Source organism: Aegilops tauschii, chromosome 3 (assembly GCF_002575655.3).
Source record: "Aegilops tauschii subsp. strangulata cultivar AL8/78 chromosome 3, Aet v6.0, whole genome shotgun sequence".
NCBI lineage: Eukaryota > Viridiplantae > Streptophyta > Magnoliopsida > Poales > Poaceae > Aegilops > Aegilops tauschii.
The window spans coordinates 388,004,010-388,030,786 of record NC_053037.3 but is presented as its reverse complement, the minus strand read 5'-3'; the positions used below and the strand labels follow the sequence as shown (position 1 = coordinate 388,030,786).

General features: G+C 43.3%; 1 protein-coding gene across 3 annotated transcripts; it reads left to right on the top strand.

The window, feature by feature from the left end:
- The first annotated feature begins 3,921 nt into the window (after positions 1-3,921).
- Positions 3,922-15,839, top strand: LOC109757037 (ABC transporter G family member 32). 3 transcript variants are annotated; one of them, XM_045234897.2, is made up of 23 exons: positions 3,922-4,422; positions 4,543-4,663; positions 9,718-9,806; positions 9,894-9,978; positions 10,082-10,241; positions 10,319-10,395; positions 10,515-10,568; positions 10,678-10,768; positions 10,926-11,227; positions 11,326-11,607; positions 11,697-12,010; positions 12,157-12,317; positions 12,441-12,544; positions 12,621-12,777; positions 12,875-13,122; positions 13,202-13,534; positions 13,621-13,911; positions 14,004-14,087; positions 14,190-14,323; positions 14,412-14,636; positions 14,726-14,897; positions 15,065-15,319; positions 15,431-15,839. In XM_045234897.2, exons 1-23 carry the CDS (start codon positions 4,103-4,105, stop codon positions 15,689-15,691), a joined length of 4,320 nt encoding a protein of 1,439 aa, XP_045090832.1. In that variant the 5' UTR covers positions 3,922-4,102; the 3' UTR covers positions 15,692-15,839. The 3 variants fall into 3 exon arrangements, with proteins under 3 accessions (XP_045090832.1, XP_020171444.1, XP_040260102.1); XM_020315855.4 differs by having other exon boundaries at positions 14,409-14,636; XM_040404168.3 differs by lacking the exons at positions 3,922-4,422; positions 4,543-4,663 and adding an exon at positions 8,501-9,307 and having other exon boundaries at positions 14,409-14,636.
- The last annotated feature ends 10,938 nt before the right edge of the window (positions 15,840-26,777 follow it).

The window sequence follows — 26,777 nt, the reverse complement described above, 5'->3', positions numbered from 1 at the left end:
CATCTCCTCTATGTAACCATAATATGTGACCTTTCGCCCATTCTCGGTTGCTGCATCAAAGCGGACACCACTGTTTTGGTTGGTGCTCTTTTTATCTTGGGCGATGGTGTAAAATGTATTCCCATTTATCTCGTACCCTTGGAAAATCGTTATAGTCGAAGATGGTTTCTTGGCCAACATGTACAGCTGATCTCCAACATCATTGTCATTCATTAAATGTTTTCGCAACCAACTGCCGAAAGTCTCCATGTGGGCCTTTCTAATCCAGGATTCAGGCTTCCCCGGGTTGTCCGAGCGTAAAATATTCTTGTGTTGCTCGAAGTACGGAGCCACAAAGCTGGAATTTTGCAGAACTGTGTGGTGTGCTTCAGTTATGGAATGGCCGTCCATACATATCGTGGATTTCCTTCCGATCTTGCCTTTTCCACTTAGTCTCCCCTCGTGTCGCGATTGAGGAATACCAATCGGCTTAAGGTCAGGAACATAGTCAATACAGAACTCAATTACCTCCTCATTTCCATAGCCCTTGACGATGCTTCCTTCTGGCCTAGCACGGTTACGAACATATTTCTTTAATACTCCCATGAACCTCTCAAAGGGGAACATATTGTGTAGAAATACAGGACCGAGAATGGAAATCTCTTCGACTAGGTGGACCAGGAGGTGCGTCATAATATCGAAGAAGGATGGTGGGAACACCAACTCGAAACTGACAAGGCATTGGACCACATCGTTCTGTAACCGTGGTAGATCTTCTGTATTGATTACCTTCTGAGAGATTGCATTGAGGAATGCACATAGCTTCACAATGGCTACTCGAACATTTTCCGGTAGGAGCCCCCTCAAAGCAATCGGAAGCAATTGCGTCATAATCATGTGGCAGTCGTGAGACTTCAGGTTTTGGAACTTTTTCTCCGCCATGTTTATTATTCCCTTTATATTCGACGAGAAGCCAGACGGGACCTTCATACTGCTCAGGCATTCAAAAAAAATGACCTTCTCTTCTTTGGTAAGAGCGTAGCTGGCACGACCTTGAAACCATTCCGGATGCCAGTCATCTGGGTCTTTCAAAAGTTGCTGGTCCTGCCGTGCTTCCTTTGTATCATTTGTCTTCCCATATACGCCCAAGAAGCTTAGCAGGTTCACGTAAATATTCTTTGTAACATGCATCACGTCGATTGCAGAGCGGACATCTAGGACTTTCCAATATTCTAGCTCCCAAAATATAGATTTCTTCTTCCACATGGGTGCGTGCCCGTCAACTCCCCGCGGAACTAATTGTCCGCCAGGACCCTTTCCAAAGATGACTTTCAAATCCTTGACCATATCAAATATCTCAGCACCAGTACGTTCCGCAGGCTTCGGCCGGTGATCTGCCTTGCCGTTGAAATGCTTGCCTTTCTTTCTTACGTTATGATTTCGGGGAAGAAATCAACGATGACCCAGGTACACGTTCTTCTTACAATTAACCAAACGTACACTTTCAGTCTCATGTAAGCAGTGCGTGCATGCATTGTATCCCTTATTTGTCTGTCCCGAAAGGTTACTGAGAGCAGGCCAATCGTTGATGGTTACAAAAAGCAACGCTCGTAGGTCAAATTCCTCTCCTTTGTGCTCATCCCAGACACGTACACCAGGTCTGGCCCACAACTGTAAAAGTTCATCAACTAATGGCCTTAGGTACACATCGATGTCGTTCCCGGGTTGCTTTGGACCTTGGATGAGCACTGGCATCATAATGAACTTCCGCTTCATGCACAACCAAGGAGGAAGGTTGTAGATGCATAGAGTCACGGGCCAGGTGCTATGGCTGGAGCTCTGCTCGCCAAAAGGATTCATGCCATCAGTACTTAGACCAAATCTTATGTTCCTTGCGTCAGCTGCAAAATCTTTGAACACTCTGTCGATCTTTCTCCATTGCGTTCCATCAGCGGGGTGTCTCAACTCCCCGTCGGACTTACGGTCCTCTTTGTGCCATCGCAACGACTTGGCATGCTTTTTGTTCATGAACAGATGTTTCAACCGTGGTATTATAGGAGCATACCACATCACCTTGGCGGGAACCCTCTTCCTGGGTTTCTCGCCCTCAACATCGTCACCAGGGTCATCGCCTCTGATCTTATAACGCAATGCAGTGCATACAGGGCATTCATTCAAATTCTCGTATTCATCGCGGTAGAGGATGCAGTCGTTAATGCATGCATGTATCTTCAGAACCTCTAAACCTAGAGGGCAGACAACCTTCTTTGCTTCGTACGTACTGGCGGGCAACTCGTTATTCTTCGGAAACATATTCTTCAACATTTTCAGCAAATTTTCAAATGATGAGTCACCTACACCTTCCTGTGCCTTCCATTTTAGCAAATCCAGTGTGCAGCCTAGCTTTTTCAGACTATTATCGCATCCTGGATACAACGACTTTTTGTGATCCTCTAACATGCGATCCAAATTCTCCCTATCCTTGTCAGTTTCGCAGTGTCTCCGTGCATCAGCAATGGTCCGACCAAGATCATCAGCGGGCTCATCATGTGCCTCTTCTTCACCTTCACCTAACCCTTCCCCACCTTCAGCATCATCCTCCATGAAAGTATCACCGAAATGATCATGATAGTTGTCATCGATATCATCCCCTTCTTCATCTTCTTCCATTCTTACCCCTCTTTCTCCATGCTTGGTCCAACAATTATAGCTTGGCATGAAACCGTGCCGAAGCAGGTGCATGTGAACGTCTCTTGAGGAGGAGTAACCCTTCTGATTCTTACAGACAGCACATGGACAGATAATAAAACCTTGCTTCTTGTTCGCATTTGCCACTACGAGAAAATCTTTCAAACCCGTAGTGAACTCGCCGGAGAGTCGGGGACCGTACATCCATTGCCGATTCATCTGCATTATTATTATATAAAGTATATAATTAACCATCATGCATTTGTTAAACTAACTAGCTAGAAATAATACAAATTAAACAATGAACTACACACATGCATATTTTATCAATGACACATGAAAGGTTCAAATTGCTAACCGCGATCGTGGAGGAAAATTAAATGAGAAAGCTCAAGTGTGGCTCGGACACTTCATATCATGTTTGTTTCAGGCTCTCAGGCATTTCATCGAACACCTTGTGTGCATAGGAGGAACCAAAAGCAAACCCACCACCCCCTTCTGAAAATTGTGAAGTGAGCTGAGTGAAGTGAAGTGAGCTGAGTCCTATATATAGGGATGAGCCTTTAGTCCCGGTTGGCCTGGCCAATCGCGACTAAAGGCCTTCGGGGACCTTTAGTCCCGGTTGGCCAGGCCAACCGGGACTAAAGCCCCTCCCGTCCGCCAGCTGGATGGGCCTTTAATCACGGTTGGGCCTTCGGGGACCTTTAGTCCCGGTTGGCCAACCGGGACTAAAGCCCCTCCCGTCCGCCAGCTGTCGACCGAGCGCGCTGGGCCCAGATAGTTGGTCGCGGGTCTCCTTCCGAACCGCGACTAAAGACCCCTTTTGTCGCGGTTCGATTGTTTTGAGGACTAATGGGGGCGTATGGAAGCCTATTTTTCTACTAGTGGAACTCGTGGAAGCCAAATATCAACTCCCTGCGAGCGACGTCATGCATGGTCGTCCATATATAATTCTGTTTTGGAAGATTCACACAGCGTCGATTTTACGGCGGTCGGGCGGTCAGCAGGAAGATGGTAAATGGTTCTCACTCTGGTGCCCTTGCGCGCGCTGTTGTGGCTTCGGACTCGGTAAAATGGAAGGAAAATGATCCTCGAGAAAACAGAGCAGACGGAGTCAGCGGCCAAGTGCGCATCAACTAGCAGCCAGACATGGATGCATGCATTAGAGGTTAGACGACGGACGCCCGTCCCCATACGTTCTTATGGCGTATGCGCACGGAACCTTCCTCTTGCGCACGCGTCCATGTCAAAATTGAACGCATGCGGAGAACATATCTTCCGTCGCCTGCGTCTGCGTGTTTATATAGCAGCTTCTAAACCCGGTGCAAGATTTAACAAATGCAGCGGCAGATATATATATCTCCAGAGAGCTAGCTCAGACAGAAACAGGAGCAGAGTGTGCAGTTAGTAGAAAAGCAAGAACAAGATAATCGGTATGTCCAGGGAGATCCATAAGATCGCGAGCCTGCGCCGGGACAGTTGGCGAAGCAGCGATGACGTGTTCTCGCGGTCGTCGTCGCGCTTCCAGGACGAGGAGGACGACGAGGAGGCTCTGCGGTGGGCGGCGCTGGAGCGGCTGCCGACGTACGACCGCGTGCGGCGTGGCATCCTGCTGGCGGAGACAGGCGAGAAGATCGACGTGGACGTCGGCAGGCTCGGCGCTCGCGAGAGCCGCGCGCTCATCGACCGCCTCGTCCGCGCCGCCGACGACGATCACGAGCGCTTCCTGCTCAAGCTCAAGGACCGCATGGACAGGTTCGATCGTTACGCTAAGCTAGTGTTACCATGTCACGAGCTCACGCGCGCGGGCATTGTGTCACGCACACTACCTATACCGATACCTGCTTACGTAGTAGTGCGTGTCTGTGTGTGCAGGGTAGGGATAGATTACCCGACCATCGAGGTGCGGTTCGAGAAGCTGGAGGTGGAGGCGGAGGTGCTCGTCGGCAACCGGGCCCTGCCCACGCTCGTCAACTCCGTCAGGAACACGCTGGAGGTAAACGTCCAACAACTTATATGGTGGGTTCCATATATACTGTACTTCTTTCCATGCATCGTCAGCGTTTCACTAGAAAAGTCATGACAAATTTTGAAAAGAAATTGACCATATTGGTACGTGTTACACACATTCAACATCGCAAGTCCAAACTCAATACTTATATATAGCTAAAAAGAGGCATAAGTTCAAAAGCAAAAGAAAAGTACTGAATTTAAATCGTGGTCAGTCAACATTGGATTATGGTACAACAAATGGCAGGATATCCTCTATTTTGTTTCTTGATTCATATTAATTGTCGTGGCCTTGGTGCAACTTTAGTACAAGTTGTATTAGAGCTGCGACAATTAACATGGATCGGAGGGGTACTGAATTTGAATTGTGATCGGTTAACTTAGATTATGGTACAATAAATGGCAGGATATTCTGTATTTTGTTTCTTGAGTCGTGGATCGAATAAAGTTCCTGTTGCAAGAATTTATAGCAATCCATTTACTGATAACAAAATAATAATATATGAGAATAGTAAATCATCCACATCCCCGCCGTATATGAAGATGTAACAGTAAATGTAGAGCAGCTGCAAGTTATAGTTATTGTGACCTTCTTGCTTTAGTGGGTGACATGTTGCTAAAATCATTAAAAATAGAAATTGTGACGATGATGTGGCAATCTTGTGTGTACTGCCTACCAGTAAATGGAAGGTGGTTGCACATTATAGTGCCTTGTGACCATTTGGATTTGCTGGAATGTTTTGTTGATTAAAAAGTTAAAAAATATAATTGATGAAGATGATTGTGTACCAGTCTTGCATTTGTTGAAAAAAGGGATGACTTACTAGTTATATAGAATTTTCGCGATAGTCCAACTGAAAAAGCGATAGTCCAACTGAAAAAGGTCACAATGCTGGGAGTAAAACGTTTTAGAGCTCGAGCTCCATGAAGCTCTTTCTATGAAAAAAAATCATATTTAAAAGTTTTACAAAGTTGTAAAAGAGTCACACATGCATATGGATGTATTCAACATGTGTGTAAAGTTTCATGGTGGATGTATTCCACATGTGTTGTGAGCACTAGTGCAGACGCACGCGTTAAAAAGAGCCCATCGCACATGATATTACAAACTGAATGGTAAAACAAATATCCAATTGCCTACAAATCAAATTAATGACTTAAATATAGCAAATGAACCCTAAAAATGATAAATTTTAGCGTGGAGTATGTTAGGATGTATGTCCAGTGTAGAAAAAGTTTCCAGGTCAAATGATAAAACAAATGTCAATTCACCTTCAAACCAAACGCATTTCCTCTATAACCCACGATTCTTCTGGGAAGATGGTTCGGTTTCTAAGTAGTATACACACCAACTTATGTGAAATTATCTCAACTTTTTACCACAGCCTATTGAGGTCGTATCATCACACCATGCCAAGTTTCATGTTATTTATACTTTATTTGCATTATTTAGAACTAAAAAAACCAATAAACTCAGTGTTTGTGGTCAACTCTTCGCACATAGTAGTTTGGAATTTCTTTTCATTTCTTATATATTGAATACAATTATAATCAATACCCTAAATATGATTTTAAAACCATTTTTGTGCAATTGCATGTACTCATAGTTAAAATTTGAATTATATCCATTAAAAGCCTAGAAATCGACTTAATGACTAAAATATAGCAAATGAAGCCTGAAAAATGTCGACTTTTAACATGGACAATGATATGGTGTATGTTGAGTGTATGAAAAGTGTCAAGGTCAGTCAACGAAGCACATGTAAATTCACCTTCAAACCTGATGCATTTGCTATCGGAACCGCGATTCTTCCTCCCAAATTGTTCGGTTTCTAAGCAATGTACACACCAACTTTTGTGAAATCTTCTCCATTTTTTACCACATCCTATTGAGGTCATATCGCGACTCCTTGCCAACTTTCATGTTTTTCGGACTTCATTTACATGTTTTAGAATTAAAAAAACAATAAGCTCGATGTTTCTGGTTGACTCTTGACACAAAGACGTTTGAAGTTTCTTTTCATTTATTTTATATGGCATACACAAGTATAATAAATACCTTAAATATTATTTTTCAAACTAATTTATGCACTATTGCATGTACTCATAGTTGAGATTTGAATTTTATCCATTGAATACCTAGAAATCAACTTGATGACTTAAATAAAATAAATAAACCCTGAAAAATACCAAATTTTAACATGGAGGATGCTATGGTGTATGTTGAGTGTAGACAAAGTTTCAAGGTAAAAAACTAAAGCACATGTCAATTGGCCTTCAAAGCCGACACATTTCCTCCCGAAACCACAATTCTTCCTCTTATATGGTTTGACTTCTAAGAAGTGTACATCACAACTTTCGTTAAACCTTCTCCATTTTTCCCATGACCTATTGAGGTTATATTAGGACACCATTCCAAGTTTCATGTTTCTAGACTTCATTTGAATTTTTTAGAATTAAAAAACCAATAAAACTAAATGTTTATGGTTGACTCTTGCCACGAAGATGTTTAAACTTTCCTTCCATTTCTTATGGCATACAAGTATACTAAATACCCTAATATGATTTTCCAAACCATTTCTGTCCATTGTTGCATGTACTTGTGGTTCAAATTTGAATTATATCCATTAAATGCCTAGAAATCAACCTAATGAGTTAAATATAGCAAATGAATCTTGCAAAATGCTAAATTTTCACATGAGTGCTGCTATGATGTATGTTGAGTATAGAAAAAAAGCAAGATAAAACGAAGCAAATGTCAATTTGCCTACAAACCTAAACAATATTTCTCTTGAAGCCATGATTCTTCCTCGCAAATGGTTTGATTTCTAAGTTGTCTACATGCAAAATTTTGTGACAACTTTCTCAATGTCTACCACAACCTATTGAGGTCATAGCATGCCACCATTTAAAGTTTCATAGTTTTCATGCTTCATTTACAGTTTCTAGAATTAAGATCCCGTTCCTCGATAAACTCAATGTTTGTGGTTGACTCTTGCCACATAGATGTTTGATTTTTTAAATTTCTTTATAAGGTATAAAAATATACAAGATCCTAATTAAGTTTTTCAAATAATTTTTGTGCACTATTCATGTACTTGTAGTTCATATTTAAATTATATCTATTAAATGCCTAGAAATCAACTTAATGACTTAAATAACAAATGGACCTGAAAAATAACAAATTTCAGTATGGAGGATGTCATAGTGCATGTTGAGCATAGAAAGGTATCAAAGTCATACAATGAAGCAAATGTCAATTCGCCTTAAAACTCAAAAAAATGGGGTTGTACATTGCTTGAAAAAATATGTTCGGCATTATACACAGGTGCGTTTTTTCTAACTGAGCACGATAGTAGGCTACATCTACACATGCCTTTCTTGTAAAAAGCATGTATAAGATATCACATGTGGTTGCGTTTTTACCGTGTGCAATGGTGGGCTACATCTCATATATTTTTGCTGCAAAAACCGTGTGTAAGATATCACACACGGTTGTGTTTTTTATAACCATATGTGATGCTGGCTACATCACACATGTTTCTTTACAAAACCATGTGCAAGGCATCACACATGAGTGTGTTTTTAAAACCATGTGAAATGATAGGCTACCTTGCACACATTATTATTATTTTCATAAAAATTGTGTGCAAGGCATCGCACACGGTTATATTATTATAACCGTGTGCGATGTTGGCTACATCACACATCACTTTTTCTAAAATGTGTGTGATATTTCGATATGGCACACGCTTTTATTGAAGGTGTGTGAGATGTGGACCCCACCTGTCATTGACTACATGATCATGTTCTTCCCATCTTTAACTTCTTGCCCATTACCTGTTCGATGTATTGCCGTGGAAGGAGAGCAGCCTGACCTCGCCGCATGTGGTTGGGCCAGCTACAATCTGGGAGCAGCAGTGGGCCAGTGGCGATGATGACTTGAGCTTCACGGCAGCGAGCCTTGAATCCCAGTCGACCATGGGCGCTGGTTCGTCCCCGCCCAGCACGCACTGCGCTGAGCTGGACGCCGTCCACCAAGCTACCCTGCGCACACAGGGACGAAGACGCATGCGTTCCCATGGATGCCCTGCGCTGTCTGCGGCGGGCGGCAGCGGCGTCGCGCCGAGCTGCTCCGCTAGCCGCCGCACGAACCGCCCCTCAACTCGCCGTTGCTCCGCCGTGCGTCGGACCGTTGGCCACGGGCGCGCTAGCAACGGCGACGCTCGACAAGGGCGGCCCCTGCTGAGCACGAGCAGCCCGAGACCACCGTCGCCTCCACAACCCCAGAAGAACACCATGGGCGCCGCCCGAGCTACTCCCTGCCGCGGCTGCATCTGCCGGCTCCATGGCGCGCCGCCGGCGCGGCCTCGCCTGTGCGGACGACACGGGCTCGCCTGGTCGTGGCTGCGGTCGAAGGCCAGCACCAAGCCCGGTCTACCCCGAGAGCACGACACCCTGGCGGCGAGCAGGCGACGCCCATAACCTGTTTGTTGAAATGCCCAGAGAAAAAGGAGGAAGAAGTAAAAAAAGAAAAATGCAAAAGAAAAAACCCTTGAGTCATTGACAGGTGGGACCCTCGTCCAACTCAGCAGATTGTCCACGCAAGCACGCCACGTCAGCCTGACAGGTGGGCCCAACTTGTCAGTTTCGCTGTTTTCTCGAGCATATCGGACAATCAGCGCTCTGCGTTAGTCGTTAGGCACGAAGTTGGTGGTTCCTTGTGCCCTACCTTAAATATGGTACTAATAAGTTGTTACCCTAGCCCCAAGTGTGGTGGTTTTGGGTAAATAACTCTCGCTGTAACGACCAGCAACTGCCACTGTGCCCTCTATGGCATCATGACATCATTGAAATCACCATTCCTGGCAACAGTCATCACATAGCCACCGCGAGGCTCTATGGTATTTAATAGAGCATATGTTGGACATGGCCAACTTCATGTATAATGTTCTTCGTTTGCCTATGTGATTGCATGATATGCAAAGATTTATACCTTCGCATGTGCTAAGGTATTCTCTTGGTGGTGATTTTCTCTAGGCTATCGGGCATGCTCTCCACATCTTTCCCCGAAGGAAGCATTCGATGACCATACTCCATGATGTTAGTGGGATCATCAAGCCACGGAGGTGAAACAATTAACACTATGTTTTGAATAATGCCAAACTGCCCGTCTCGGTTCTGCGCTAACAATCCATGGTTTTTTTTTTCTGTAGGATGACTTTGCTATTAGGACCTCCTGGGTCTGGCAAGACCACGTTGCTCTTGGCATTGGCCGGGAAGCTTGACAAGGAGCTCAAGGTTTGCAAACCGCATGTTATGTTTATTTCTTGAGCTATAGATGGATACTCTAGTAGAGTTAACATGGATAAATCCATTTTGGGTGTTTTTCGCTATCGGACAGGTTTCAGGTAAGGTTTCCTACAACGGCTATGAGATGAATGAATTTGTCCCTGAAAGAACAGCTGCGTACATTAGCCAGCATGATCTCCACACTGGGGAGATGACTGTAAGGGAGACCTTGGCCTTTTCAGCACGCTGCCAAGGTGTTGGCTCTCGATATGGTATGAACTTGAATGAATAATAGTATAACTGAGACCAAGTAATTGGTTGTTGAATTTTGTTGTTCTGCTTCTTCTAGAAATGTTGACTGAGTTGGCAAGAAGGGAAAATACAGAGAACATCAAGCCAGATAATGATATCGATGTTTATATGAAGGTGAGGTTGTTTTCACATAAGAGCTCTGACAACGAACATTTGGAGATGATTACTCATATGTATTGTGTTTTTTATTAGCGGGGTAACTACAAACTTAAGTATTTAATCTACTTATGTAGGCCTCAGCAATGGGAGGACAAGAATACAACGTTGTTACAGAGTATATACTGAAGGTACAACACGCCAGTTGTAGATTTAATGCTAGAAATAGAAGGATCGTTTTTATTGGGATATTTTCTTCTTAATCGGCTCACTGTCTGCTACTCTGTTACAAACCCGCAGGTGCTAGGATTGGATATCTGTGCTGACACAGTGGTAGGAAATGACATGTTAAGGGGTATATCCGGTGGACAAAGGAAGCGTGTGACAACAGGTATGCTTAATGGTAGAATGGAATTTTATATAATAAGATTTTTGTGTTGTTGATATACACAAAACTTTGAGATTTTTAGTGACATTATAAAACGGCTTTAAATCATATGTATCATCTTCTTCAAGAATTAAGCTTCTTATAAATCTCCAATTGCTAGGTGAAATGCTTGTTGGTCCAGCAAGAGCTCTGTTCATGGATGAGATATCTACTGGGCTGGACAGTTCAACCACATACCAGATTGTGAACTCCATTAGGCAGACTATCCACGTCCTTGGTGGGACTGCTGTCATCTCCTTGCTCCAGCCGGCACCAGAAACATACGACTTATTTGACGATATTATACTCCTCTCTGATGGGTATGTTGTGTACCAAGGAGCCCGTGAACACGTTCTCGAGTTCTTTGAGTCAATGGGCTTCAGATGCCCGCAGAGAAAGGGTGTTGCGGACTTCTTGCAGGAAGTATGTGCATCATCTATAAATTGCTATGGCGTTTGATCGTTCTAATTTTTAAAGATGAAAGGTACTAATATATATCTTCATATGGATGCATTCAAAAGGTGACATCAAGGAAAGATCAAGAGCAATATTGGTATAGGAGTGACATGCCATATCATTTCGTGCCCGTGAAGCAATTTGCTGATTCATTCCATTCCTTCCACATGGGACAATTTGTTCATAATGAGCTTTTAGAGCCATTTGACAGGACCAAGAGCCACCCTGCTGCTCTTGCTACCTCAAAGTTTGGTGTCAGTAGGATAGAGCTTCTCAAGGCAACCATGGATAGAGAGTTTCTACTTATGAAGAGGAACTCATTTTATTTTATTTGTAAAGCTGCTCAAGTAAGTTTGTATTTTCTAGTTATTTTTACATTGCTAGGAATTATGGTGAAGATTGGCTAACATCATTCTGCACGTTTTCATCATTACAGCTATGTCTTATGGCATTCCTTGCGATGAGTACATTTTTCCGTACCAACATGCACCGTGACCCCACTTACGGAACAATATATATGGGGGCACTATACTTCGCCATTGACGCAATCATGTTTAATGGTTTCTCAGAGCTTGGCATGACTGCCACGAAACTTCCTGTTTTCTTCAAGCAGAGGGATCTTCTTTTTTTTCCTGCATGGGCCTACACCATACCAGCGTGGATTCTCCAGATTCCTATAACTTTTTTTGAGGTCGGAGTTTATGTTTTCACAACATACTATGTCATTGGATTTGATCCCAGCATAAGCAGGTAAGGTGCACCGGAACACATGCCTTCATTTCAGGGTAACCTAGAAGAGAGACAATCATTCAAAATATAAACTCTAGACAGAAATTTGATTTGCGTGGATGTAATTGAATTGATTGTTTCACTAATATTATATATGTTGTTCTCAGATTATTTAAGCAGTATATGCTGCTCCTTGCACTCAATCAGATGTCATCCTCACTGTTCCGCTTCATTGCTGGACTTGGAAGAGACATGGTTGTGTCTAGCACCTTTGGGCCCTTAGCATTGGCGTCTTTTACAATATTGGGTGGCTTTATTCTTGCAAGACGTGAGTTAATAAATTGGGTGTTCTGGTCACTTAAAATATGTTGCTATCACTACTTGCATAGATGATGTTAGGTGGTAACTGTTTTAACATATTTTCATCCAAATATTTCTTCATATGCTCTAGCTGATGTGAAGAAATGGTGGATTTGGGGTTACTGGGTATCTCCATTGTCGTATGCACAGAATGCTATTTCAACAAATGAATTTCTGGGCCATAGTTGGAACAAGGTAAGATCCCAACTAACCAGCAATAAAATTAGCCACTAGGAAATAGCAAGTTTGACATGGTGCCCAAATGTTATAGATTCTTCCTGGACAAAATGATACAATGGGAATTATGGTCCTGAAATCTCGTGGAATTTTTACTGAGGCCAAGTGGTATTGGATTGGATTTGGTGCAATGATTGGATACACACTCCTCTTCAACCTGCTATACACCCTAGCTCTTTCAGTTTTGAATCGTAAGTATTTTTTAGTAGACTGCTTTTATATCTTAAAACCACAATTTGATAATAAATATAGGTGACCTAAAAAGGTTAATCCGCTTTATTTTGACAGCACTAGGTGACACTCACCCAACAATGCCTGAAAATGCAATAAAGGAAAAGCACGCCAACGTAACTGGAGAAAATTTGGAAGATCCCGAGAAAAAGAAATGTAGAAAGCTAGAATTGTCTGGCGGCGCCAACCAAAACTGTGCGACCAGCAACGTGGGTTCTAGTTCAAGAAGGAAGGGCATGGTGCTCCCATTTGCGCAACTGTCACTAAGCTTTAACGCTGTAAAATACTCAGTGGACATGCCACAGGTATATTTCTTCATTAAATAATTAATGTACGGATTACAAATATATCTTCATAAAAATTTGTATTGTATGACACTGGCAGGCAATGTCGGCACAAGGAGTGACAGATGACCACTTGGTGCTTCTAAAGGGAGTTAGTGGTTCTTTCAGGCCAGGAGTACTTACCGCGTTGATGGGTGTGAGTGGTGCCGGAAAGACTACTCTTATGGATGTATTAGCGGGAAGAAAAACTGGAGGTTACATAGAGGGGGATATCACCATCTCAGGCTATCCAAAGAAGCAAGAGACTTTTGCACGTATATCAGGATACTGTGAGCAAAATGATATTCATTCTCCGCACGTAACTGTTTATGAGTCACTCGCGTTTTCCGCATGGCTGCGGCTTCCATCGGAAGTTGATTTAGTCACAAGAAAGGTTAGCTATCTAGATTGAAGCAATATCTAGTCTTGTTGTTTTACTTTAAATTAGTTGAGAACTTATGAACTGAACTCTGACAACAGATGTTTATCGAGGAGGTCATGGAGCTTGTAGAGCTCACCTCATTGTGGGGTGCACTTGTTGGTCTTCCAGGAGTTAATGGCCTATCAACTGAGCAACGCAAGAGACTAACTATTGCTGTGGAGCTTGTTGCTAACCCTTCAATTATTTTTATGGATGAACCAACATCTGGTCTTGATGCTCGGGCAGCCGCAATTGTCATGAGGGCGGTAAGGAATACTGTAAATACTGGTAGGACAGTTGTCTGCACTATTCACCAGCCAAGTATTGACATATTTGAAGCATTTGATGAGGTTGATATTTCTTGATCCCTATTTTGGATTCTTTCTTAAATTATTAAGCAGAGTTCATGCATTTACTATGCTGTCTGAATGTATGATTACAGCTTTTCCTAATGAAGAGAGGAGGAGAAGAGATATATGTCGGCCCACTAGGCCATAATTCCTCAAAATTGATTGAGTACTTCGAGGTAAAAAGAGAAGTAAAGTGAACTGTTATTACTGAGAAATTTACAATTATTACCAGCTAAATAATAGCAAAAGAAAAATCCTTTTTTTTTTGACTCGTACAGGGAATTGAAGGCGTCAGTAAGATAAAAGATGGATATAACCCAGCAACATGGATGCTGGAAGTGACATCTATTGTCCAAGAGGAGATGCTTAGTGTTGACTTCTGCGAAATCTACAGGCGATCAGAACTCTACCAGTAAGCTATCTTGCTATGAAGTTCAATTGATGATGTCTATTTTAGTTCCAATTTAATATGTTTAATTTTTTTCCTTGAATGTCAGAAGGAACAAGGAACTTATAGAAGAGCTAAGCACACCACATCCTGATTCCAGTGATCTCGACTTCCCTTCGCTGTACTCTAGATCATTCTTCACACAATGCCTAGCTTGCCTATGGAAGCAGAAGTTATCATATTGGAGGAACCCATCTTATACAGCAATGAGATTTCTCTTCACTATCATCATTGCACTACTGTTTGGGACAATGTTTTGGGGCCTGGGACAAAAAACGTACATCTTCTAACATTTATAACCTAACTTCTATCTAATTAACAAACATCGGATACTTATCTAAAATTTATATTCTTATCTTGGTACAGTAAAAGAGAACAAGATCTGTTCAATGCAGTGGGATCGATGTATGCCGCAGTTCTTTACCTCGGAATCCAAAACTCTGGTACCGTTCAACCGGTGGTGGCAGTGGAGCGCACAGTTTTTTATAGAGAAAGAGCAGCCGGCATGTATTCAGCTTTCCCATATGCATTTGGACAGGTATTTTGTCAAATACTCCAGATCTACTTGCATGTTGTATATACGACCGTAATTAAAGGAATCTTCTTTCGAATCTGCGTCATTTGAGTACAATTATCCATAACACCACAACACTATTTTGTCTGTTCGGGCTCAAGATCTAATGATACTGGTTTATCCTTCTGCAGGTTGCGATTGAATTTCCATACATCCTCGTGCAGACCGTGATATATGGTGTACTAGTCTATTCGATGATTGGATTTGAGTGGAGTGTTGCCAAGTTTTTTTGGTACTTGTTCTTCATGTACTTCACGCTTCTATATTTCACCTTCTACGGGATGATGGCGGTAGGACTGACACCAAACGAGAGCGTAGCAGCAATCATCTCAGGAGCGGTCTACAATGCGTGGAACCTCTTCTCAGGATATCTTATTCCTCGACCTGTAAGTATTATGTCATTGCATATTACTTGCTTTTGTGTGTGATTACTTGTTTTAGAATGATCATCATATTATTCTGAAATATATGGGTCACATATTTACCTTTTTCTTCAGAAAATTCCTGTTTGGTGGAGATGGTATAGTTGGATTTGCCCAGTTGCATGGACACTATATGGATTGGTTGCTTCGCAGTTTGGTGATATTCAAACGAAACTCGTCACGAAAGATCAAACTGTGTCCCAGTTCATCGCAGAGTTCTATGGGTTCGACCGTGACTTGTTGTGGGTTGTTGCAGTAGTTCATGTTGCTTTCACCGTGGCTTTCGCTTTCATGTTCAGTTTTGCCATTATGAGGTTCAACTTCCAGAGGAGATGAAGGAGAGGAGATGTCATTTTTCTGTATCCGGTTGTATTTGCACTGGGTGCACTGCTGATGCATAGCACCCGTTGTTAATGGAGATCACTGTAACCATTTGAGGTTTTTGTTCCATTCTGCAATAAAGATCCTTCACAAGGTCTTATTACACAGTGCTATTTTAGATTATCAGGAGAGGGCAAAGCCCTCCTGGTTTCATTAAAATTAAACCATCAAGTTCAGTAGCTATTACTACTTCGTACATGCCAAGCAATTTTAAAAGAACGGAATTGCTATTTTTCAGCCGGATGAAAACAATTGGCTTTCATCCGTTTTGTGAGCCGTGCGATCTCTGTGCCGAGATTAATGCAGAATTGGCGAGTTTTCTTATCGGGCCCGCTAACTTTCAGGAGACCCGTTATGTTTTCCCTCGCTCTTGGCCCTGTTGGCAGTTTCTTTTTTTCCTTTCTCCTATCTCTTCTTTATGCCCCATTGTTAGCTTCGTGTGTTGATCCCCTCACAGCTATTCGTGTGGATGTATTCGGTTGTGTTGTTTGTGGGATTGAAATTCGTCTGCTATCTGTGTCGGTTCCCCTGCAGGAGTGATTTGATCTGTTATTTGGGTTAGTTGGTGGGAGTTGTTTGATTGGGCTGTCTCGTTTAGTTGTAGTACTTTGTGTAAATGCACAATCGAAGATGCTGGATCATGTTCAGTCCCCTGGTCTTTTGGATTCTCATTTTTTTTGGGTGGATGTAGATTCTATCCCCCGGGCTGTTTTACTTTTCTGTCATTGCTCTGAATTCATGTTAGTATAGAGTTGCAGGTAGTGGCGCCAAGCTTCTGACATTCTTTGTGACAAGAGAGTGCCACAAAAGCTAAAAGGTAAGTTGACCCGCAATGTTGTATGGCGCTGAGTGTTGGCCGACTAAAAGGCGACATGTTCAACAGTTAGGTGTGGCGGAGATGCGTATGTTGAGATGGATGTGTGGCCACACGAGGAAGGATCGAGTCCGGAACGATGATATACGAGATAGAGTTGGGGTAGCACCAATTGAAGAGAAGCTTGTCCAACATCGTCTGAGATGGTTTGGGCATATTCAACGCAGGCCTCCAGAAGCTCCAGTGCATAGCGGACGGCTAAAGCGTGCGGAGAATGTCAAGAGAGGGCGGGGTAGACCGAATTTAACATGGGAGGAGTCCGTTAAGAGAGACCTGAAGGATTGGAGTATCACCAAAGAGCTAGCTACGGACAGGGGTGCGTGGAAGCTTGCTATCCATGTGCCAGAGCCATGAGTTGGTTGCGAGATCTTATGGGTTTCACCTCTAGCCCACCCCAACTTGTTTGGGACTAAAGGCTTTGTTGTTGTTGTTGTATAGAGTTGCAGGTAGTGTCCGTGCTGTGTCTGAATATTCAGTAAACAAACATAGCTTGGAGTTATAGTCCTATTTTCAGACATTGTTATTACAGTCCCAATTCGGTGTATTCCTGTTATTTTTGTATATTTTTAGTAGTATTATTTAGTTAAATTTGCTATGTTGTTTCAGTGTATGAGTTGGGTTATTTGCAGTGTATATTTTCAGTGTAAACCTCACTGTAGTCATTACTTACAATGTTTTTACACTGTTGGTAAGTTGTATTTATGTGTGTTTTTAGTGTACTATCAGTGTTTTTCTTCTTCTTGTATTTCCAGCATGATCTTGTGTCAATGTTACAGTACTCCAGAGTGTATTTTTTCCTATCATTGAAATTACTCTTTGTATCGCAATATAATTTTAGTGTTTATTTACTGTAACTTGTTAGTGAATTCGCAGCGTAAATCTTAGTGTAATTTTTGTATTATCAATAGTGGAATTACAATGTAAAACGACAGTGGAATTTAGTGTTATTTACTATATTTTTCCAGTGAAATTACAGTGCAAATCATAGTGTAATTTTAGTGTTGTTTACTATCTTCAAAGTGAAATTACAGTGCAAATCTGAGTGGAGTTTTAGGTTAATTACTCTATCTTGTTTGTGAATTTTACACTTTAATTCATAGCGGATTCTTTTAGTGTAATTACTCCATCTTATCATTGAATTTACTCTGTAATTTGTAGAGGATTTCTTAGTCTAATTAATATATCTTTTTAGTGTAATTACACTATAGTGTATTTTTTTACTCTATCTTTGTGATTTTGATTTACACTGTAAATCATAGGGGAATTTTAGTGTGGTATCACTGTCATTTTTTTAGTGTAATTCCTTTATCATGTCTTTGAATTTATATTGTAATTCATAGGGGATATTTTAGTGCACTTTACTATCTTATCAGTGATTTTACACTGTAAATCTTTAGTGGACTTGTACTGTAATTACCTATCTTATCAGTAATTGTACATTGTAAATCATAGTGTAATTTTAGTGCGATGTTCACTGTAATTATAGTGTGTGTTTTGGTCTTCTGCTTTTATGCTAGAGCTATGCTTTGTCTTGGGTTGCAACTGCTAGTCATTTTTGTTAATTTTGTTTTGCTTATCGGTATTCTGTTGTTGTCATGCTTTTTGTGCTAATCTGAGTTTTTGGTATTTTGCAGGGCGTGTCGAAAGTTGCCTGATAATTTTTGTTAGTTCTATTTTTCCGGTTTATGTGTAATTTCTTTTGTTAGGCTACATGTTATCTATGTTGGGTAACAAACTATCCCTTTATATTCTATATTTTTCTGGTGTGTGGGTGTCTGGTGTATTACAGTGATATGTCCTTCAGTTTGTGGGTGTTTATGTTGTTAGGAAGAGGGAGTTCCATGTCAGTTGAAATCTTAGGGACATTTACTGTAGAATTACTTGTAAATTACACTGTAAATCTATTTGTAAATTACATTCTAATTCACTTACAGTACTACTGTATTTACACTCTAAATCTACTGTAAAATGTCACTAGGATTCAGCTGTAATTATATTGTATTTATAGTGTAAATTAAACTGTATCTACTGCAATTACTGTGAAACTCACTGTCATTTGCTCTATAATACTACTGTATTTTACAATATAAGTTCTACCATAAAATACATTGTATTTACACTGTAGTTCCAGTGGTCTAGCACTGTAATTACAGTTTGCTTATGCTGTAATTCCAGTGGTCTAGCGATGTAATTCAAATTGTAATTAGAAAGCATTTTTTACCCTGGTTCACTATTGTAAATTCTACTGCTTACCACTGAAAATTTAGTGGTCTAGTATTGTAATTACAGTTTGCCTGCCACCGTAAATTCCTTGTCCGCCAGTGTAATTTAATTTGACAGGTTGTTTTTCCGTTCCTCTGTAACTACAATGTAAAAACACTTGTTTGATTTTGCTTTGTGTAGGACCTACTCATCTCTATATGTTGTAACATTCAGTGAACTAGTGAATGCTAGTTCTTATTGGTTTTCTATGGTGATCTCTGGATTTTAAGTTTATAACTAGAGTGCCGAGACTCGATAGAAGACAGTTTAGTGTCCTCTTCATTAATGATTTCTTTGTCATTCTGAGTTTGATCTAGGTCGGGTAGCTTCTGCTATCTTTTTTTCCATTTGGATTTTTTTTGCTTGTCTCGCATAACATTTGAATTGCCTTCTGATTCTTGTTGTTTTTGTATATTGTCTGATGTGTGCGATGTACTTGGTTTTTGGCAGTCTTGCTCTTCATTTACCTACAAAACATTATAACTTGTAAGCCTTTGAAGTTTTTTCAGTGGCTGGGCATGTATCTATTGTTTTAGCTACACTTTTTGTATATACCTTGTCCAGCTCAATGTTGTTAAATAGGTTGACATCCCATGGATTTTACACATACGCTTGACTTGTCATTGGTTCATTGTGTTCCTGCAACGAGCAAACCTTGATTATCTTAACTTTTCTTATGTAGACACAATTACAAAGAGGAGGTCACGGTAAGCTGATCGACAAGTGGCAGTAATTTGAGCTCTTATTGGGGAACGTTACATGGAAAACAAAAAAAAATTCTACGCACACGCAAGATCTATCCATGGAAATGCATAGCTACAAAGAGGGGGGGGGGAGCATCTACATACCCTTATAGATCGCTAAGCGGAAGCGTTTATCAACGCGGTTGATGTAGTCGTACACCTTCATGATCCGTCCCGATCAAGTACCGAACGTACGGCACCTCCGCGTTCAGCACACGTTCAGCTTGATGATGTCCTCGCCTTCTCGATCCAGCAAGAGAGGCGAAGTAGTAGATGAGTTCCGGCAGCACGATGGCATGGTGACGGAGGTGGTGAAACTATCCGTAGGGCTTCGCCAAGCACAACGGACGTGGACGGAGAAGGAACTAGAACTAGTGGGAGACGGGGCGCCGCACATGGCTTAGGGATCGTGGTGTGTGTTGCCCCTTCTCCCTCCTCTCATATATATAGGTGGGGGAGGAGGAGGCAGCCCTAGGCGCGCCCCTCCCCTTCCTTCCTTTAGGCGTGGAGGAAAGGGCAAAGGGGGGCCAGGGGCTGCCCTGCCTCAGGCGCACCCCCTTCCATATTTGATGCATGGGGGGAAGGAAAGGGGGGTCAGCTGCCCTAGGGCCCCCTCCTTCCTTCTGTGCGTGGGCAAGGGAGGTGGGGCGTGCCCAGCCCCTTGTGGGCTGGTGCGCCTCCCTCCTTTGGCCCATGAGGCCCACCAAGTCCGACCGGTTGTCTCCCGGAACCCCTTCCAGTACTCCGAATAATATCGGTGCATTCCGAAACCTTTTCGAAACACGAATACCTTCATCCTATATATCTATCTTTACCTCCGGACCATTCCGAAGCTCCTTGTCATGTCCGTGATCTCATTTGGGACTCCCAACAACATTCTATCACTATTTCACACAACTCATATAATACTATATCGTCAACGAACGTTAAGCGTGCGGACCCTACGGGTTCGAGAATGATGTAGATATGACCGAGACGCTTCTTCGGTCAATAACCAATAGCAGGACCTGGATGCCCATATTGGTTCCTACATATTCTATGAAGATCTTTATCAGTCGAACCTTTATGACAACATACGTAGTTCCCTTTGTCTGTCGGTACGTTACTTTCCCGAGATTCGATCGTTGGTATCTCCATACCTAGTTCAATCTCGTTACCGGCAAGTCTCTTTACTCGTTCCGTAATACATCATCTCGTAATTAACTCCTTAGTCACTTTGCTTGCAAGGTTCTTGTGATGTTGTATTATCGAGAGGGCCCAGAGATACCTCTCCGATACACTGAGTGACAAATCCCAATCTCGATCCATGCCAACTCAACAGACACCTTCGGAGATACCTGTAGAGCATCTTTATGATCACCCAGTTATGTTGTGACATTTGATAACACACAAGGTATTCCTCCAGTATCCGGGAGTTGCATGATCTCATGGTCGAAGAAACATGTATTTGACATTAAGAAAGCAGTAGCAATAAACTGAACGATCATATGCTATGCTAACGGTTGGGTCTTGTCCATGACATCATTCTCCTAATGGTGTGATCCCATTATCAAATGAAAACTCATGTCTATGGTTAGGAAACCTTAACAATCTTTGATCAACGAGCTAATCTAGTAGAGGCTCACTAGGGACACGGTATTTGTTTATGTATTCACACATGCATTTAAGTTTCCGGTCAATACAATTCTAGCTTCAATAATAAACCTTAAACATGAATAAGGAAATATAATAATAGCAACTTTATTATTGCCTCTAGGGAATATTTCCATCAGTCTCCCACTTGCACTAGAGTCAATAATCTAGTTCACATCGCCATGTGATTAACACCCATAGTTCACATCTCTATGTGACTAACACACAAAGAGTTTACTAGAGTCAATACCCTAGTTCACATCACCATGTGATTAATACCCAAAGAGCACTAAGGTGTGATCATGTTTTGCTTGTGAGAGAGGTTTAGTCAACGGGTCTGCCATATTCAGGTCTGTATGTATTTTGCAAATTTCTATGTCTAGAATGCTCTGCATGGAGCTACTCTATCTAATTGCTCCCACTTTCAATACGTATCCAGATTGAGACTCAGAGTCATCCAAATCGGTGTCAAAGCTTGCATCGACGTAACCCTTTACGACGAACTCTTTATCACCTCCATAGCCGAGAAACCTTTCCTTAGTCCTCTTAGGTAACTAAGGATAATTTTGACCGCTGTCCAGTGATCCACTCATGGATCAATATTGTACAGACTTGCCAAACTCATGGCAAGGCACACAACATGTCTGGTACACAGCATGGCATACTTTATAGAACCTATGGTTGAGGCATAGCGAATGACTTTTATTCTCTCTCTATCTTCTGCCGTAGTCGGGCTTTGAGTCTTACTCAACTTCACACCTTGCAACACAGGCAAGAACCCTTTCTTTGACTGATCTTTTTGAACTTCTTCAAAACTTTGCCAAGGTATGTGCTTTGTGAAAGTCCTATTAAGCATATCGATCTATCCCTATAGATCTTGATGCCCAATATGTAAGTAGCTTCACCGAGGTCTTTCATTGAAAAATTCTTATTCAAATATCCTTTTATGCTATCCAGAAATTCTATATAATTTCCAATCAATAATATGTCATCCACATATAATATCAGAAATGCTACAGAGCTCGCACTCACTTTCTTGTAAATACAGGTTTCACCATAAGTCTGCATAAAACCATATGCTTTGATCACCTCATCAAAGCGTATATTCCAACTCCGAGATGCTTGCACCAGTCCACAGATGGATCGCTGGAGCTTGCATACTTTGTTAGCACCTTTAGGATCGAAAAAACCTTGTGGTTGCATCATATACAACTCTTCTTTAAGAAACCCATTAAGGAATACAGTTTTGACGTCCATTTGCCAGATTTCATAATCATAAAATGCGGCAATTGCTAACATGATTTGGATAGACTTAAGCATCGGTACGGGTGAGAAAGTCTCATCGTAGTCAACCCCTTGAACTTGTCGAAAAACCTTTCACGACAAGTCGAGCTTTATAGACAATGATATTACCATCAGCGTCCATCTTCCTCTTGAAGATCCATTTATTTTCAATGGCCTGCCGATCATCGGGCAAGTCTACCAAAGTCCATACTTTGTTCTCATACATGGATCCTATCTCATATTTCATGACCTCAAGCTATTTGTCGGAATCTGGGCTCATCATAGCTTCTTCATACTTCGTAGGTTCGCTGTTGTCTAACAACATGACTTCCAGGACAGGATTAGCGTACCACTCTGGTGCAGAATGTGTTCTGGTCGCCTACGAAGTTCAGTAGTAACTTAATCCAAAGTTTCATGATCATCATCATTAGCTTCCTCTCTAGTTAGCGTAGGCATCACGGGAACGGTTTTCTCTAATGTGCTACTTTCCAATTCGGGAGAAGGTACAATTACCTCATCAAGTTCTACTTTCCTCCCACTCACTTCTTTTTAGAGAAACTCCTCTAGAAATGACCCATTCTTAGCAAGAAAGATCTTGCCACGGATCTTTGGTAGAAGGTGCAATAGTTTCCTTAGGTATCCTATGAAGACGCACTTCTCTGATTTGGGTTCGAGCTTATCAGGCTAAAGCCTTTTGACATAAGCGTCACATCCCCAGACTTTAACAAATGACAGCTTAAGTTTCTTGCCAAACCATAGTTCATACGGTGTCGTCTCAACGGATTTAGATGATGCCCTATGTAACGTGAATGTGGCTGTCTCTAATGCATAACCCCAAAATGAGAAAGGCAAATTGGTAAGAGTCATCATAGAACGCACCATATCTAATAAAGTATAGTTACGACGTTCGGACACACCATTATGCTGTGGTGTTCCAGGTGGCGTCAGTTGTGAAACAATTCCACATTGTTTTAAATGAAGTCCAAACTCGTAACTCAAATATTCGCCTCCTTGATCAGATCATAGAAACTTTATTTTCTTATTACGATGATTATCCACTTCACTCTGAAATTCTTTGAACTCTTCAAATGTTTCAGACTTGTGTTTCATCAAGTAGATATGCCCATACCTACTCAAATCAGCTGTGAAGGTCAGAAAATAACGATACCCACTGCGTGCCTCAACACTCATCGGACCGCATACATCGTTATGTATTATTTCCAATAAGTCTTTAGCTCACTCCATTGTTCCGGAGAACAGAGTTTTAGTCATCTTACCTATGAGGCATGGTTTGCAAGTATCAAATGATTCATAATCAAGTGATTCCAAAAGTCCATCCGCATGGAGTTTATTCATGCGCTTTACACCAATGTGATCTAAACGGCAGTGCCACAAGTATGTTGCACTATCATTATCAACTTTGTATCTTTTGGCGTCAATATTATGAATATGTGTATCACTACGATCGAGAATCAATGAACCATTTACATTGGGTGTATGACCATAGAAGGTTTTATTCATGTAAACAGAACAAAAATTATCCTTTGACTTAAATGAATAACCGTATTTGCAATAAACACAATCTAGTCATGTTCATGCTCAATGCACACACCAAATAACATTTATTTAGGCTCAACACTAATCCCGAAGGTAGAGGGAGCGTGTGTTGGTGATCATATCAATCTTGGAAACACTTCCAACACACATCGTCACCTTGCCCTTAACTAGTCTCCGTTTAAACTCCTATTTCGAGTTTCTAATCTTAGTAACTGAACCGGTATCAAATACCCAGGGGTCACTACGAGCACCAGTAAGGTACACATCAATAACATGTATATCAAATATACCTTTGTTTACTTTGTCATCCTTCTTATCTGCCAAGTATTTGGGGCAGTTCCTGTCGGATTCAGGGTTCCGGCAAACCCTTATGAGGTTCGAACTCTGGGGCGCGCACGAAGAACTCTCTCTCTCTAGTTCACCTGCTCAACGATCTCATGGCCTAGCTCGACGAACCCAAAGAACACGAGACACAGAGGTTTATACTGGTTCGGGCCACCATTGTGGTGTAATACCCTACTCCAGTGTGGTAGTGGTGGATTGCCTCGAGGGCTAAGGATGAATTAGTACAGTGGATGAACAGCCTCAGGAGGAGAGGTGTTCTTGAGCTCGATGAGCTGGAGAGATGGCCTTGGTGGAATGGATCCAATCCAAGATCAGATCATCTCCTACGGTGGTGGGTACTCCTATTTATAAAGGCCCCGGTCCTCTTCCCAAATGTAGGTGGGAAGGGATCCCACAACGGCCAATTTTGAAGGGAGACAACTAGTACAAGCTATCCTGACAAAAGTGGTCTTCGCCTACCAAAGGCTCTGGTGGTGACGCTGCTGTGGGCTCCGCGATGACCTCCGTCCTGTTGGTCTTCGCCTACCAAGGCGCGCTCGAACTTGGCTTCGAGGTGAAGCCAAATGGCAAGTGCGGAGCGTCGCGGGCCCCAACCGCCTGCAGCCTCGGTCGTGGCGATTGACAGGACGTGGGCGCCTCCGCTTCCCCATGCTGCCTCGACAACCTTTCGACTTGACGAGACCCTGCTGCATGCAGAAGAAAACCATCATTACCTGCGATCGTGGAGGCCGGAGGTTGGCCTTCTTCTGGCTATAAATGAGGAGGGGGGGGGGGGCGGAGCCCCCGTTTCTCATCTCCTTCTCCTCGCTGCCCGCTCCTTCTCCTTCCTCCTCACTTCGCCGTCTTGCTGCGACACCCATGGTGCCGACGAAGAGGTTCTCGGCCATGGAGAAGGGGAAGGCATGCCATGAGGGGCCCGGCTCGCCACCGCCCAAGAGGGGGCGTGGCCTCCCCCGCAAGAACGCTGTGACCCCTGCCGTGGCCCCTCGGGGGCGCGGACGTACTCCTTCGGGGACCGGCGTCGTCCTTGGTGGCCACAGCGGCGCCTCCTCCCGCGGCGGGGGCCGCTCTAGGCGGAGCAGCCCTTGCGCCGAGGGGAGGCGCGCCATGGTCGCCCGGCCTCCTCAGCCACGCTTCCATTCGGCGGAGGTGCTTCCGGAGTTCGTCATGTGGTCGGAGCAAACGGCCGTCACTTGGCTCCAGCTCCAGCGCTCCTTTGCCGGCGAGCTGCCGGCCGCAGGTCTCGACGGCTTCTGGGTGCAGGCTGACGGCTGCTGCAGCAAGGCCTCGTGGGCCGCGGTGGAGGTTTCCGCCATGGGCAACGCGGTCCTGGCCCACGGCTGGCAGACGTTCACCCGCGCGCGCGGCTTGAGCAGGAGGTGCACCCTCCACTTCAAGTACGACGGCGTCGCGACCCTCTATGTGAGGATTTTTGGGGAAGATGGCTGCCGCGCAAGGTGCTGCCCCGAGGACAGCGGCGGCGACGACAAGCTGGGTCCTGACGACGGCCGCGACGACGCCGAGGGCGAGCTCGCCCTTGGCGACGGCCGTGGCTTGTCCGGCGGCGGCAGCTCCTCCTCCAGCGAAAGCTCCAGCAGCGGTGGCTACGACCAGCCGCCACGTTGCCGGGCTCGCTATGAGGACGGTGGCGGGTCGTCCCACCGCCGCGCCCCTGTGAAGCGCGAGGAGGACACCGGCTGAGTCCAGGGGGGGGGGGGCGCTGGGAGCCAACCCTCGTGAGCTGCTGCGGGTGTGGGCGCCGCTTTTGCTCGTCCTTTCCTTTCTTCCTGCACAAGTATGGGGCCCCGCGAGGGCGTGTAATGAACCGCAATTTTCATGCCGCTTATGTTATGTTTATCGTCCCTGTGCTGTGTTATGGCATTCGTGCTTCATGTAGACATAGAGGGATAACTTAGTTGGATGCGCCCGGGGTAGTTTCCTGTCTCGTGAGGGTGTGCCCTCTGGCACCTGGTGAGGCCTCCTTGTTGCTGACTCAGGAGCCGTTGACCTCGGGAGGCGTCACAAAGCTGCAGAATTTGTTAGGACGTCCGTCGGGTGCCTTATCATTCCTTGCGCGAGGCCTCGGGCATGGGCTAATCATGGCCTAGCGCACTGATGACCCACAAGTATAGGGGATCTATCGTTGTCCTTTCGATAAGTAAGAGTGTCGAACCCAACGAGGAGCAGAAGGAAATGACAAGCAGTTTTCAGTAAGGTATTCTCTGCAAGCACTGAAATTATCGGTAACAGATAGTTTTGTGATAAGGTAATTCGTAACGGGTAACAAGTAACAAAAGTAAACAAGGTGCAGCAAGGTGGCCCAATCCTTTTTGTCGCAAAGGAC

Bases quoted from the DNA above. Each gene is read 5' to 3' on its own strand.
- LOC109757037 (XM_020315855.4), top strand. From the start codon at position 4,103: ATGTCCAGGGAGATCCATAAGATCGCGAGCCTGCGCCGGGACAGTTGG. The intron at 9,979-10,081 runs GTTTGCAAACCG...GCTATCGGACAG, and splicing joins AGCTTGACAAGGAGCTCAAG to GTTTCAGGTAAGGTTTCCTA. The intron at 10,769-10,925 runs GTATGCTTAATG...TCCAATTGCTAG, and splicing joins AAGGAAGCGTGTGACAACAG to GTGAAATGCTTGTTGGTCCA.